The sequence below is a fragment of the Sesamum indicum genome, linkage group LG9 (assembly GCF_026168435.1).
Source record: "Sesamum indicum cultivar Baizhima isolate 11 linkage group LG9, ASM2616843v1, whole genome shotgun sequence".
Classification (NCBI taxonomy): domain Eukaryota; kingdom Viridiplantae; phylum Streptophyta; class Magnoliopsida; order Lamiales; family Pedaliaceae; genus Sesamum; species Sesamum indicum.
In genome coordinates this window covers 6916494-6930990 of record NC_142665.1, presented here as the reverse complement: position 1 = coordinate 6930990, position 14497 = coordinate 6916494, and the positions used below count along the sequence as shown (strand labels likewise).

Below are 14497 nucleotides of genomic sequence, written 5' to 3'. Positions count from 1 at the left end.
AGTAACACAAACTTTACAATAAATATTAAAAATTCAAAACCATCCGTTTATGAACAACCACTCAAAAAAACTCCTATCACATATTGAAAATGAGACATTGAAATTAAAATAGGGGAATTTGAAAATCAAACAAAACAACAACAATAATAGGGAAAAATGCATTAATACCGGCCCTGGAAATGTCCACTAGCCACTAAAATTCAATAAATAGGGAATTTATTTACTCCAAAAATCTTAGCATTTGACTTACTATACTTTCGAGTAGTCTACTAATACGACTTACTATGGACGATGTCGATATTGGGTCGAAAAATACACAAAAAATGCTTTTAATTGTGAAAAAATGCGACGACGTAATCGGATCAGTACGTAGCAAAACAACTAAACCATGTCTTCGTCTTCTTCTCCTTCTTCTTTTTCGGCTGCACGGCCAAATACCATAGAATCAGATGAGCGATGCAGCAAAAATATGTGTTAGAGATATTAAATATATATTTTTATTGAGTTATTTTTTTAATGAAAATGAATTGTTTAGTATGGTTTTGAACTGGGCTTTCATAGTCATTTTTCTGTGAAAAATTATTAATAAGATTAAGACAAAAAAATACAGTCTGTATTTGGAGGGGTGTGATACAGAATATTAAATAGTTAACTGATTTCCATTTAAAATAATTAAATTATCAAATGCACCTCTCTATTTTTTATGATTACAAGAATACCCTTTTTAAGTTTCCTCCACTAAAATGTCCAAATGAAAGTTATGATCAAATATTAGGGGTTTATTGAATGGTTATTCTTTCTTGGGTGCTCTGGTAATTGTATATATTTAAAAGGGTAATTTTGTAATGTTGAAATTTTTGTATGTATCCATAATTAAATTTTAGTGCCTAAAAAACTTTAGAAATGTGAATGTTATTTTAATTAATTCCTCTAAATAATAAATTGTGTGAAATTTTAAATCAACTCTCTCTCCCCTCCATCCACGTAGATTTTAACTCCTCCCCTCGTCTCTCCACTCCCTCCCTCTCATCACCATCGTTACCTCTTTTTTCGACGCTGTTCATCTTATTTTTTCTCTTCTTATCAATTACCCCTCTCATGAAAGAAGAAGTAACATTTAAAAATTTAAAATAATAATAATAATAGAGGACGAAAATGGAAAAAAAAAAGAAAATAGAAAAAAAATCCTTAAATTAGATTAAGTTTCTTTTCGTTTTTTGTCTCAAATGACTATACTTTCTTCCCCTTCTATTCAAGGGCTATATTTGAAATAACTTTCATAATTTATTTATTTTTTAGTACATAGGATTATTAAGTTCCATAGCATTCAAAATTGATTATTGAATTATAATAATATAATGCTAATAATTCATACTAGCGGTACGTGTGAAAAAATATTTAAAATTACAAATAATTAATTTTTTTACTAAATATTTCATTATAGATATTTATTTAATTTGAAATATAAAATAGAAAATAAAATAGTTTTAAAAGAGAAATTATATAAAAAAAATGGGAATGAAATAGAGAAGGAAAGAATAAAAATTACATAAATGAAAATAATTACTACTTACAAATAGTGAGAACGAAAGTTGAAAGGGTACCAAAGGTACCAAACTTCCTTCCCATCTTCAAATATTACAATAGTATATATAATTAAAAGGGTTAATTGCACCAGAACTTGCGAATTTTATTTTTCTCTAAGGAAATTTTAAAATTACAGTTACGCCTCTTTCAAAACTCTCAATTTACACCTAACCCTCTTTCGTTAGGTTTTGGACGAAGAATACAGAATTAGCAAAATAAATTATATAAATTTTTTATTTTATCATTTATTTAACATTCTGAAGTATATTTTTGTACTTATAAAAGTGATGTTAACATCATTACATTTTTTTCCCCTTAAAAGTACAAAATTATTATATAAAAATATTAAAAGAGGGGTAAAATAAAAAATTTATGTATTTTTTTTTAACTAAAATTAACATTTTTTGTCCAAATCCTAACGAAAGGGAATCATGTGTAAACATTAAATTTAGAGAGAATGTAAGTATAACTTTTATAAGAAAAAGTATAATTTCGTATTCTCAAATAGGGTGAGAGTGTAATTAACCCTAGTTAAAATCCAACACATATGAATATACATATACATATATTCACACACAACACGACCATGCTGTCGCATGTCATGATCCACGTGCTTCAAATTTGGACCAAGGGGATATGGATCATGACGAATGCCACACCATTTACATATGCATATGATGACAATGCAGGGATCATAATGTCATTTTGAAAATAAAAAAGGTTAGATTTTAGGATTTTACCATAGTTGAAAAAACGACACCCTCGTTGGGGTGTAGGGTGGGGAACTCGAATTCATTCCCAAGGCTATTGCGAGGGGGCAGTTCGCTCTTGTGCTTCTTCTTGTGAGCACGGGCGTGTGTGAACACTACCGAGTAATTGGTTTCGTTCTGAGCCTTTCCATCCCATCCACCAAATTGAGGTACAGACATTTGATTTTTCTGTGCATAGAGAATTAATAAGTGATAAGATTAAGAGAAAAATTATAGTTTATATGTGGAGGGAATGGGGTAAATCTACGCCATTGTGTTATGAAAAATTGGCAAATAGTTTCTTTATAAAAAATAAAATAACAATTTATCTTTCTGTATTTTTAAAAATATAGTAATTTACCCCTTATATTTTACAAATGAAGCATTGTAACTCCTTAGGCAGGGAGGTAAATTGCTTTATTTTTTAAAACATAGGGGATAAATTGCTATTTATTTTTTGTACGGGAATAATTTGCTCATTTTCAATATTAAATTATAAGAGTATAAAAAATTAAATTCCAGACATATATACATAAATACTGTATATGTACACACATACGAGTACACGTATTTATACACAAAACCATCATGGTCTCACATGTCATGATCCATATGCTGCGAATTTCAACCAATGAGATATAGGTCATGACAACGCCATCAGTATTTACATACACATATGATGATGATCATGAAATTGCAGAAAATAAAGTCCATCAAAATATATAGGGATGCGGTCTTCTTACCGTAGCCGAAAAAGCCTCAACGTCGTCACGATCTTGCGGGAGTAGCTCAAACTCATTCCCATGGCTATTGCGAGTGGGCAGCTCACTCTTGTGCTTCTTCTTGTTAGCGCGCGCCTGTGAGAATACCACCGAGTAATTGGTTTCACTCTTCCCATCCCACCCGCCGAACTCAGGCACAGACATCCCATTTTTCTAAACATGAAAACATCAATCAATATTATATGTATTTCAATTATGATGTGAAATTGAAATATGAACAATGCATTTCTTTCTTTTTTTTTTTTCCGTTCAAGTATACGTGCATTAGTCAGCATCCCCTTGGTCGAAAAGCACGCTGACTAATGCATTTTTCAGCATAACAAATAAACGACACGAAATGATAAAAACAATGCAGAGGTCGTAGCATTTCTCAAAAAAATATATGCATACATTAGTCGACATCCCCTTGGTCGAGAAGCACGTCGACTAATGCATTTATCAGCATAAAATTTGCGTATACGCATATAAACGATAACAAGAATAAACAATAATCAAGAACGCTCATCTTTTTTTTTTCACATTTTTTTAGAAAAAAAGAAAAGGAAAATCTGCAGGGAGATTTGTTATTCATCCTGGACTTACCCCCCTCAAGTTTTCCATGGAAGGAGAAAAAACTAGTGAAGGATTAATCAGAGGGGGTGGGGTGGGGGGGTTCAACTGCAGGAGAAGTGCACAAATTTAGAACCCTCCAAACTCGTGGAATTTAAAGGGGAAATGGGTTGAGAAATGTGTGGTCTGATTTCAGACCATTCGATTTTCATGGAGGTGTCTAGGTGGGAATTGCAAGGCCAAAATACAAGCAATCAGTTACATTTTGTAATACATTGAAATGTTCAAAATTCTATTGAATATATCAATAATTTTGTAAGAAATTAATAACCATAGGAAATTGTAAACTTCCCTATAAATAGATAAAAGTAGTGCTGATGTGTCGGTTGAGTTGGTTGGGCTGCAGGTAGATCTGGATTTGCTTAGGTCCGCCACCAAGTTTCAACCGAATTAGATGTGGTATTTCGGCTTTTGGGGATTGCGCATCTTGGGCTAGTTAAGTACACTTTAATTGGGTTTGACCTCTTTAATTAATTGGATTTGATAATTTATCGGGCTTGAAAAAATTGATACCCTAAATTTAGATTTAAATGGTTAATACGCAGTCTATGGGTATTTTTGAAATACTTGTATAATTTATTTGATCTCGACACTATGATAAATTAAGAGGGGAAAAAGAAGGTGCCAATAGCTACTTCGTTTTCTTCTGATAATTTTTAATGTAATTATACATAAATTTATTGTGATTTGAAAAATTATATGTAATATTTATAAGGTTTGTTTACGTATAACAAATAAATTTATTTATTAGTCAAAATTAACTAAATTTGTTGATATTAATAAAAAAAATGAATGAAAATTCATTTAACCCGTGATTGACTTATTACTAACTTATTGCAGGTCAAATACAATATTTTTATGACCGAACTATCCTTATACATCTTCGCACGTTAATACTTGTGAAGATGTGTATGTTTACCTTTATAAATGTAGTTCGGTTAGAAAAGATTTATTAGACTTGCAATAAGTTAATCAATGGTAAATATCGATTTTCATTCAACTTTTTTTGTTAATATAAATAAATTTAGTGAATTTTGATTGACAGATAAATTTATTTGTTAAATTGAAGTAAATTTTAGAAATATTAAATATAATTTTTTAAACTATAAAAAAATTAGATCTATTTAGTCCGAACTTCTGGGGGAAGCAATGTAATTATCCCGAAATGAAACTCTCAAAAGAAAAATAATAATAAATAAAAATCAATAAGGAAACGGGTTTCCCCAGCTAGCACGTTTCTTATGTCGCTACTTTCAACCGCCATGTACCGGCAATATAATCAAATCCCCAAATAGCCGAACATAAACTTTTAAGTCCTAGACAAAACCTAGCAAAATTCCCCGGCAATGGCCGCAATCAGTCTCCGCAAAGGCAATACTCGCCTTCCGCCGGAGGTGAACCGCGTTCTCTACGTGCGCAATTTACCGTTCAATATAACGAGTGAGGAAATGTACGACATATTCGGGAAGTACGGCGCCATAAGGCAGATCCGCATCGGGACGAACAAGGATACTCGCGGCACCGCCTTCGTGGTGTACGAGGATATCTACGACGCCAAGACTGCCGTCGACCACCTGTCGGGGTTCAACGTGGCGAACCGGTATTTGATTGTTTTGTACTACCAGCAGGCGAAGATGAGCAAAAAATTTGATCAGAAGAAGAAGGAAGACGAGATACAGAAGCTTCAGGAGAAGTACGGGATCGGTACTCCTGCTTCCAGAGATAAGTAGTGAACTTTGAGTCTGTAAAACTACAAGATTATTGAAAATAATTGCTGTTGCTCTTGAAAAAGAAGTTCTATTTGAATAGATGTTGTGGTGGTGTAAAGATGTGAATTGTTGGATTGATGGTAATTTGAGGAACTAATGCGAGCTGGGTTTTTGCTCTTCCTATTTTTTCTTCTTCTAGTTAAGATTTATTTAATGTAACTATGAATTGCCTTATTTTTAAACAGAATTCTGAGTCGCAGAGAATGTCTCGTGTTGAATGATTGTTAGCTCAGTTTGAATCTAATTGCTGTAATATGCTTAGATGTTCCATGTGTTCGCTCCATTTATGTATATTGTCTTCATAATTATATGATATTATTAAACCGAAGACAATGAGCCTCAATTCAGACTTTGCTGTTTTTAACTCTCAAATAACTGCGATTTGGCAGCTGATCAGCCAAATTTCAGCTTCTAGGCTCATTATGTTTTTCAGTTTGGCTGTAGAACAATCCTGGCTTCTTGCGACTACTCATGTAAAAAGAATTCCTTTAGGTATATAGGGCTGCAGAAGTTGTGTGCTTTTTCCTCTTACTGGGTCAAGATTCGAGCTTAAAGTTGCCCAAAAACTATCTTGATATGCAGGCAACCCTAGTTGAAGAGCACTTTATACACATTATGGCCAACATGGTTTAACCCAAAAAACGTAACATAAATGTATATAATTATATATATATAGCTGACACGTATTGGTGTGAAGCTGAAAAGTAGACAATAAGGAAAATTGCATATAATTTGCCCGACGAACAACGCATAATGTTGATAAGACATTGTCAAAAACAGAAAAGAAAATATTGCTACTTCTGCCATATGGGGTTCGGTACAAAACATCAAATGCAGCTGTATCTATCTCTAAATTATTTTTGGAAGTTAAAGACTGTTGACTTCATTGATTACAAATGGGAACTAATATGACCAATCTAATAACCCTTCAAATCACATGCTCATTAGAAGCAACTAGAAGAAGCCCCAGACATTTTCTCTTCAAATTTTAGCACTTGAGAAACATTAGTTAAAATGCAAGATCGTTTTCTTTTTTTTTTTATAGATAAAGCTACAGGATTTATGCTTAAAGCCTATCACATTAATATCTCTGGGATCTGCAGAACATTTGGCGTTGCCTCAATGAAGAAATTGAGGTCCTATATAGTACATAAAGAACAAAGTTCATCTTCTCCTTATGTTGGCCTTTTGGAAACTATTAAACGAAGACACCACTTCTTCTTTTCTTGGTGTTTGCTACTATTTCGGGGTTTCCTTTCTTCATCATTGCTGCAAATTCGTCGTAGTTGATCCGGCCATCCTGCACATATTTCAAGAATTTACTTGCTAAGTAAACATGTGTAACAGTATATTTTGTTGAAGATACATAAATGAGGGATGTTAAGGTTGTGAATTCTATATAAGAATGATGAAAGCTTATGGAAATGGATATTTGTGTGTTGGATATCTTTGCTTACGTTATCAGTATCAACTTCACTGACAATCTCCTTTATGTCCTTCCCGTCGCCCATGCCAAATTCTCTTAGAGCCTGCTCTAGTTCTTCTATAGTTATGTATCTGATTAGAAGAAAAAATGCAAGTATTAAGGGCTTCATTGAATCACAAGGAACAGAAATTTTCTGATAACAGTCATAATGTTACAATAATGTGATAACTGTCATCCTAAGTATAATTACCCGCTATTGTCTTTGTCGAAATACTGGAAAGCTGTGTAAAGATGCTCTTCTCTGTCCATTCTGTTCATATGCATTGTTGCCGTGATGAACTCTTCATAGTCGATAGTGCCATTTCCATCAGCATCAGCCTGATTTTCATGAACACAAGTATGGTAGTGATTAACATGTAGATATACAAGATTATATCTTGTGTGATGCTCTTATAATGTGTTGATCTGGGAACTTACAGCTTCCATCAACTGTTTCACTTCATATTCAGATAGCTTCGTTCCTTGCTTGGCCAATCCTTGCCTTAGCTCCTCAAGCGTAATTGTACCATTACCATCGGAGTCCATGCTTTTGAACATTTCTTTCAGTCCTATGATTTCCTCTTCTGACAGGCAGCCAGCAATAACCTTGTGTTTTAAAGAATTTAACAATTAGCCACATAGTTGCATGTGAAATGGCTGGCTGTTAATCATGTTATACATGATTAAATCAAGTTGCAGAAAGAAGTCCAAACTGATGAATAAAATACCTACCCTTAGTGCAACTTTCTTAAACTTATTCATAGCTCTGAACTGCTTGAGCCTGTTCAGCACAGCATTATCAAGGGGCACATCAGGTGCCTCTCCGTCCTCCTTGATCCACGGATGATCTAGCAACGAGAAACATGATACTCTTAACAACAATGTTGTTGTAGACGATCACGAAGCCAATGATGTTATGAAACACCATAGTAGCTCCAGAAGTATATACATGACCTGGCAACCTAAAACTTATGAGTTTTTGAACGATCAAATAGAATATACATACTTAGCACTTGGAATGCACTCAGCCTCTGCTTGGGGTCTGAATTCAGCATCTTCCTGACAAGGTCCTTCGCTCCAGGCGAGATGGAGGGCCACGGGTCACTTGTGAAATCAAGATGTCCACGCAAAATAGCATTGAATATGCCAGTCTCCGACTCTGCAACATGAATATGCCCACGTCATTTCCATCATAAATGAGAAATCATAAGGAAAAACCAAGAATTGCAAGAAATGTATTGCACCTGCCCAGAAAGGTGGAACACCAGAAAGAAGAATGTAGAGCATGACACCGATACTCCAAATGTCTACCTCAGGTCCGTACTTTCTCTTCAAGACTTCAGGAGCAATATAATATGCACTCCCCACAATGTCTTTAAAAATTTCTCCTGCCAGAATATTCGCAACGTATATATATATGTATGTATAAATGGGTGGCTAATGGATAGGAAGAATATAAAATGGAAGGATTTTAAGACATTCACCCCCAACTGATCACATGTCTTTATTACAAATCAATATTGCACTTCGTATTGCATTTCATGTAAACATGCAATATATATGATCTTTTCTTATGTATTTAGGTGGTATCCATAGGTTCAATTACTAAAATCAATTATACCACAAGTGTAATATACTTTTTATAATTAATGTATATAAAAAATGACTAATCACATGGCAGGTAAGATATACTTGTTATGCTAATAGTTTGATTGTGTAAGAAATAAGAGATCCATTTGGCAATAGATGTTCAGGTGTTCTTTATCAAATACACATACAAACTATTATATATTTGAATCTGAGGGAGGAAAATGGGAATCATCTTCATTAAATGACCAAACTGTAATTAATTTTTTGCAAAAAGTTGGCACCGACGTCCCCACCACTGATATCTCATAGAATCCATGCAGACATGGGAGAGAGAAATTAGGAAACGTACCATCTTTATAGAAGACGGAAAGCCCGAAATCGGTGGCCTTAAGCGGCGCACTCTCCTCCTTATTCAACAGCAAGAAATTCTCGGGCTTAAGATCCCTGTGAATGACCCCCATGGAGTGACACGTATGCACAATCTGCACGATCGTCCTCAGCAGCGATGCGGCGGCGCGTTCCGTGTAATGCCCCTTGGCAATGATCCGATCGAAAAGCTCCCCGCCGGCGCACAGCTCCATCACCAGATGCACCGAGTGCTTGTCCTCAAACGCCCCCTTCAGCTCCACTATGTTAGGCTGCCCCGTCAAGTGGTGCATGATCTGTACCTCCCTCCGCACGTCTTCTATGTCTTCTTTGTTCGCCAGCTTCCTCTTCGCGATCGTCTTGCACGCAAACTGTTCCCCGGTTTGCTTGTGCGTGCAGAGATACGTCACGCCGAACTGCCCTCGCCCCAGCTCCTTCCCGATGGTGTACGTTGCCTTTACGTCCTCCATGGGCCGGTTCAGCACCGGCCCCGTCTGGCCGGGCTTTGTCGACTTACTCGTCGACTGGCTCGGGGAGCTGTTCGGCGGAGTCTTTGATGACGGGGCGGCGGGCTTGCTGGAGTCACCTGAGGCGCCGGTGGCGGCGGCATCTGGTGGGGTGTCCTCAGGGTTTTCCGTGGAGCAGCAGCCACCCATGGTATTCGATGAATTGCTTGAGAAAAACAGAGTATATAGCAGTGTTAGCGCACGCGGGCGACAGAGAGAGGCGGGTGGAAGCGTTGGCGCGGCCACCCGGGGGAAGAGCTTAGGAAGAAACTCTTTTGTGTTTCTTGAGATTGGTGTTAATTAGAGGGAAAGAAAACCATGCATGGGGGCAGAGAGAGAGAGAGAGGGAGATGTTGGAGGAGAGAGAGAGGAATGATTGCAGGGGAGAGATTTGAGGAGAGGGGGAAGAGAGAGAGAAAGATCGATGTTCCTAAATTTACTATGAATTTGGGTGGAAGAAGGAAGAAGATATGGCGGTGTGCGTCTCTCTTCCGGACAACAAAGACAAGGTTGGGAGAGAAGTCCGGCAACAAACTACAGTTTTGGGATTGGCTGGTTGATTTTTTGCATGCCCGAACGTACGTACATCAACAACAAACGTACCTCATCAAAATCTTTACCCCCCTTTTTTTTATATAATTATATTTAGGGATAATTACGCTCTCTCCTTCTTAAATTTGGTGTAATTATACGTAAACCCATTGTGCTTTGAAAAATTATATTTAGCACTCCTGAAATTTACTTTCGTCTAACAAATAATTCCCATTTTAATCAAAATTCACTGAATTTATTGATATTAACAAAAATAATGGGAAAAAAAATCTATATTTACATTTGATTGACTTATTACTGTTTTATTGCAGGTCAAATAAATATCTTAATGACTAAATTATCCCCATACGTCTTCACGCATTAATGCATATAAGGAAGTGTATCTTCAACATTATAAGGGTATAAGGGTAGTTTAGTAGAAAAAAAATATTTGACCTGCAATAAGTCAGTAATAAATCAATTGAGATAAATATTAATTTTTATTTATTTTTTTATTAATGTCAGCAAATTAGGTGAATTTTGACTAATAAATGAACTTATTTGTTAGATGGGGGCAAATTTTAGGGGTATTAGATATAATTTTTCAAATCATCGGAGTTTATGTGTAATTACACTAAACTTTAGAGGATGATAATGTAATTATACACCACATCGCAATCTATGGTATGCCTACACAAATTGTTCCCATTTTTTGGAGAATTTTACATACACCTATAACAAAAATTAACATTATTTACATAAATAAAGTTTATTTTTTGAAAATCACGTATACACCTTCTAAAAATGTCAATATTATTATACAAATTACCCTTACTTTTTACTGTGATTGATGGTTTATGTAATTTTTAAAAATCATAAATGATTTGTATAAATAAACTATAGTTAGCAAATGTAATATAATTACTTGTTTCTTTTTTGATTTTACTTATAATCGTCTTTTCTCTACCTAATTAATTTTATTTTTAATATATATATATATATATATATAATATCCTAAAAGAAGATAAATTACATGAGTGATCCCCTTTAGTTTGTATTTCTTTCAATTAATAAATTATATGCAAATATTGGAGCGCACTATATAGTAATATTTTATATTAATTTACATTAATGATGTGCAACATACATAAAAAAATTTGGCTTGTTGACTTAGAGACTGTTTGGTTAAGCTCATTTAAAGTATTTTATAATAACGACGTTTTTGTCAGTTTTATTCCAAAATCCTAAAGCAAAGGTATAAGTCTCACTAATCAGCTCAACAGGCCCACCTTTGCAGATCAAAGCTAAAGGTGTCAAATACATATTTTCCACACTTAAACTAACATGATAGAGCCGAAAATTAGATCGTATTCAGCAAGATCGCTCGAAGAACAGCAAGAATGATACACCATATAGATTCTTCATGTCACAAGGCACATCACCTTAAAAAGGTTTCCAACTAACCCCCCTACATCAGTGAAATTGGCGAATCAAGTAGTTAACTATCACCTCCCATGTTTTCAAATTGATTGGGCAGTGACAAATCAAATAAACATAACTTTGTCAGAATAAGTCCAAATCCCATTTTGATTCTTTTGTTAGTTATTTAACATTCACACTCTTTTTCTGTCAACAAACATAAAAAATTTGCACTCCTTGCTCATTTTGTGCTTCCACAAGCTTATTCTAACTCCCATTTTCATATTAAGACAGTCTATCCTAATTCTCTTCTAGTGATCAAAATTATTAACTTAAACATCGTATTGCTAATCTCTATTTTACAGGTTAGTTTTAAGATAAACTTATGATTTTTACGAAGACTTTTTGACCATTATAGTGTTATTGGACTCCAGTATATATCATATAACTTCATACATCTTATAAAACTCCTAGTAATATCAGTTTTATAAGTAATATGATCAAAATTAAAAAAAATATTAAAATTTAAAATTAGTGACAATTTTCTAAATAATTATATATATATATATAACATCTTATTATTTGATTTATAACCTTTTAAAAAAATAAAGAAAATATGCTCCTTTTGCACGTCTTATAAAATATTTTGAAAAGCTTATAAATTCACCCAATATCCTCTTATGATGAAAATAAGAAAAAAAAAATGGCTCTAAACCATACTAAGTGCAATTCTATTGAATATTTAAATAATTATTTTATAAAATAAATCCACCAAAAAAGAAAGAAATAAATAAATAAAAAAACGAGAACAACAAAAACTAACCCCCCCGATATTGATAGGGCCTTCTATTTGATCCAAAGAAGTCCATTAGAGACGTGTGGTGTCATCACTAGTCCCATGGGCCCAATTTTCACTTGCAATTTGGGCTAATCGGACATAATAGTAAGATTAAGTTGGCCCAAAACTTAAAACATATCAATTATTTTCTGAATTTTATGTTATTGTCAAAACTCACAAAATTAAAATAAAATCTTGCAATAACAGGCCTATTATCTTTTTGGGTCTTAATATTTAGAAAATACCCGTTTAATACCCTATATTTGACAGTTCTTTTAAAATTTATGTAAAATACATTATTTTTTAAAGGGTAAAATTATTATTTACCTAAATAGAAGGAAAAATAATATGTTTTGTCTTGTACAGTAGAAGGTATTGCAGTTTTGATTCCATAGTTTATAAATTTAACACATTTGGTCGAATAAGATAAAAAGTCGTACCATTTTTTTCTTTCATTAGATATAAATTTTTAGTACATTTGGTCCAATAGGATAAAAAATTATATCATTTTTTTTTTTGCTCAAATACTATAACTTTTTAGTCTATGGGACCAAATATGCTAGATTGTAAAATTGTGGGACCAAAACTATAACACCATCTATTATATGAGACTAAAAGTGCAAGTTTTCTCAAATAGGATTATTAAGAGAGAGTGACCTAGTGGATAGTAAAAGAAACAAAAGGGAGGAAATAATATTTTTTGTCTAATAAATTAAGCTAGTTTCACTTCTGATTCATTATAGGATTAACATTTTTAGTCTCGTAACTTGAAAGCAATTAGTACTTTTGGTTCTCATCCACTTTTTTCATATACAATTTAATGGTGTAGCCCACGTGCCTAACACGTGGTTGTTAAGTGTTTTTTACAAGAGGGAAAGTTGACCTTTCTATCCACAGTAGAATATAAATACTCCACTTGGTCTACTTAATTCACTTGTTGAAAATACTCTTTTTTTGTATTGCTTCTATTTACAAAAATATGAGAAGGGTATGATTTGATTTTTGTGATAAAAAAAGAAAATTACCCTAATTTTTTTAAGATTTTTTTTCCCCTGCTTCAAATATACCTAGTTATATTCCCCCCCCCCCCTTCCTCCAAGTGGTCCAAAGTTGGAAGACACATTAATTCTCCCTCCAGCCATAAATACTTAACACTCACGTGCTGGGCACATAACCTAAATCGTTAAATTATAGATAAAACATTAAATGTGGATAAAAATACTAATTTTTAAAAATTGTGAGATTAAAAGCAAAATAAACCTAATTTATGAAATTAAAAATACTATTTTTCCAATAAAAAGAAAATCAGAGCGAGGTGGGGTGGGGTGGGACTTAAATATATGACAAGGCATAGAAAAAGGAAAAAAATAATAGGTTGGAATTCTGAAAAATGAGCTGGCAATGTCACATTGCATAGTTGGACCACTCACACTTCACTTCTTTAATGAGTGAGTAATAATTCCCAAAGTTCCTAACCTCAACCATCTTCACGTACAACTCTTATTGCACAATAAACAACATTTAGGTAGTGGAGCCATGCTTTAATAGCTTGTACATTCCTTTTGACTGTGGTCTAATTTGGCACTATCCTATTCTATTCCATCCCCTTCAAATCAAACAATTCCCTCTTTTTGTTTTGGCTCTACACAATCCCTAATCAAATTTTACCTACCTTTTCAAATTCCATCACATTTTTCTGCTGCATATTTATACTAATATTTATATTAATTTTAACCACATCAACACCCCATTTCACCCAAAAAATAGTCAAATGACTAGTATCAATATTATTAGTATTAAATAAAAAAATAAATATGATAGATTATGATCACAATTGTTTCTATATTAATTTTCAAAATTGATAAAAAATAAAGATAAGAGTCAAAATCACTTTTACCAGAAATATTAATTATTATATTATTAAAAATAATCAATATAATTCAATGATTTTTAATATTAGAGCCTCCGAGAGGGAATATATATGTATATTTAAATTTTTCCTAAAAATGTAGTTAATTAATAAAAGTAGAATCAAATTGGATCATAAGTATTTTCTTGTAATATGTAACAATTTATAAACTTAAGACTCACAAAAAAATAAATGCAAGAAATCATTACTTTAGACTTTAGAACACTACACATTTTTGTAATCTTTGAGAATTCATAAATTCACAACTAATTTAGAAACACTGATATAACTTTTTTCTATATATTACTATAAATGACCCAATACTTTTCAAAATAGTAATAAGAACCCCTGGAGATTACTCGAAGAGCTAAGTTGAC

The 14497-nt window shown here is 33.3% G+C and overlaps 3 protein-coding genes across 3 annotated transcripts; 1 reads left to right on the top strand and 2 right to left on the bottom strand.

The window, feature by feature from the left end:
- Positions 1-42: 42 nt before the first annotated feature.
- Positions 43-3817, bottom strand: LOC105170933 (uncharacterized). The gene is made up of 4 exons (XM_011091872.3): positions 3701-3817; positions 3080-3271; positions 2328-2525; positions 43-422 (listed from the first exon to the last, which is right to left on the bottom strand). Exons 1-4 carry the CDS (start codon positions 3716-3718, stop codon positions 363-365), a joined length of 468 nt encoding a protein of 155 aa, XP_011090174.1. The 5' UTR covers positions 3719-3817; the 3' UTR covers positions 43-362.
- A 1197-nt stretch (positions 3818-5014) lies between these two features.
- LOC105170932 (splicing factor 3B subunit 6-like protein) lies at positions 5015-5700 on the top strand. The gene has a single exon (XM_011091871.3). It carries the CDS (start codon positions 5074-5076, stop codon positions 5455-5457), a length of 384 nt encoding a protein of 127 aa, XP_011090173.1. The 5' UTR covers positions 5015-5073; the 3' UTR covers positions 5458-5700.
- A 541-nt stretch (positions 5701-6241) lies between these two features.
- LOC105171144 (calcium-dependent protein kinase 17) lies at positions 6242-9978 on the bottom strand. Its single transcript, XM_011092171.3, has 8 exons — positions 8901-9978; positions 8206-8349; positions 7968-8120; positions 7694-7809; positions 7400-7567; positions 7173-7300; positions 6954-7053; positions 6242-6796 (listed from the first exon to the last, which is right to left on the bottom strand). The coding sequence occupies exons 1-8, from the start codon at positions 9571-9573 to the stop codon at positions 6695-6697; spliced, it is 1584 nt and encodes a 527-aa protein (XP_011090473.2). The 5' UTR covers positions 9574-9978; the 3' UTR covers positions 6242-6694.
- Between the last annotated feature and the right edge of the window lie 4519 nt (positions 9979-14497).

Excerpts from the sequence above, each read along its gene's own strand:
- LOC105170933 (XM_011091872.3), bottom strand. Across the intron at positions 2,526-3,079 it reads TTGAGGCTTTTTCGGCTACG|AAAAATCAAATGTCTGTACC; the intron begins GTAAGAAGACCG and ends CTCTATGCACAG. Across the intron at positions 423-2,327 it reads GTGTCGTTTTTTCAACTATG|CCGAAAAAGAAGAAGGAGAA; the intron begins GTAAAATCCTAA and ends TTGGCCGTGCAG.
- LOC105171144 (XM_011092171.3), bottom strand. The coding sequence starts at position 9,573 with ATGGGTGGCTGCTGCTCCACGGAAAACCCTGAGGACACCCCACCAGAT. Across the intron at positions 7,568-7,693 it reads TTAAGAAAGTTGCACTAAGG|GTTATTGCTGGCTGCCTGTC; the intron begins GTAGGTATTTTA and ends TTAAAACACAAG. Across the intron at positions 7,301-7,399 it reads TGAAACAGTTGATGGAAGCT|GCTGATGCTGATGGAAATGG; the intron begins GTAAGTTCCCAG and ends CATGAAAATCAG.
- LOC105170932 (XM_011091871.3), top strand. The coding sequence starts at position 5,074 with ATGGCCGCAATCAGTCTCCGCAAAGGCAATACTCGCCTTCCGCCGGAG.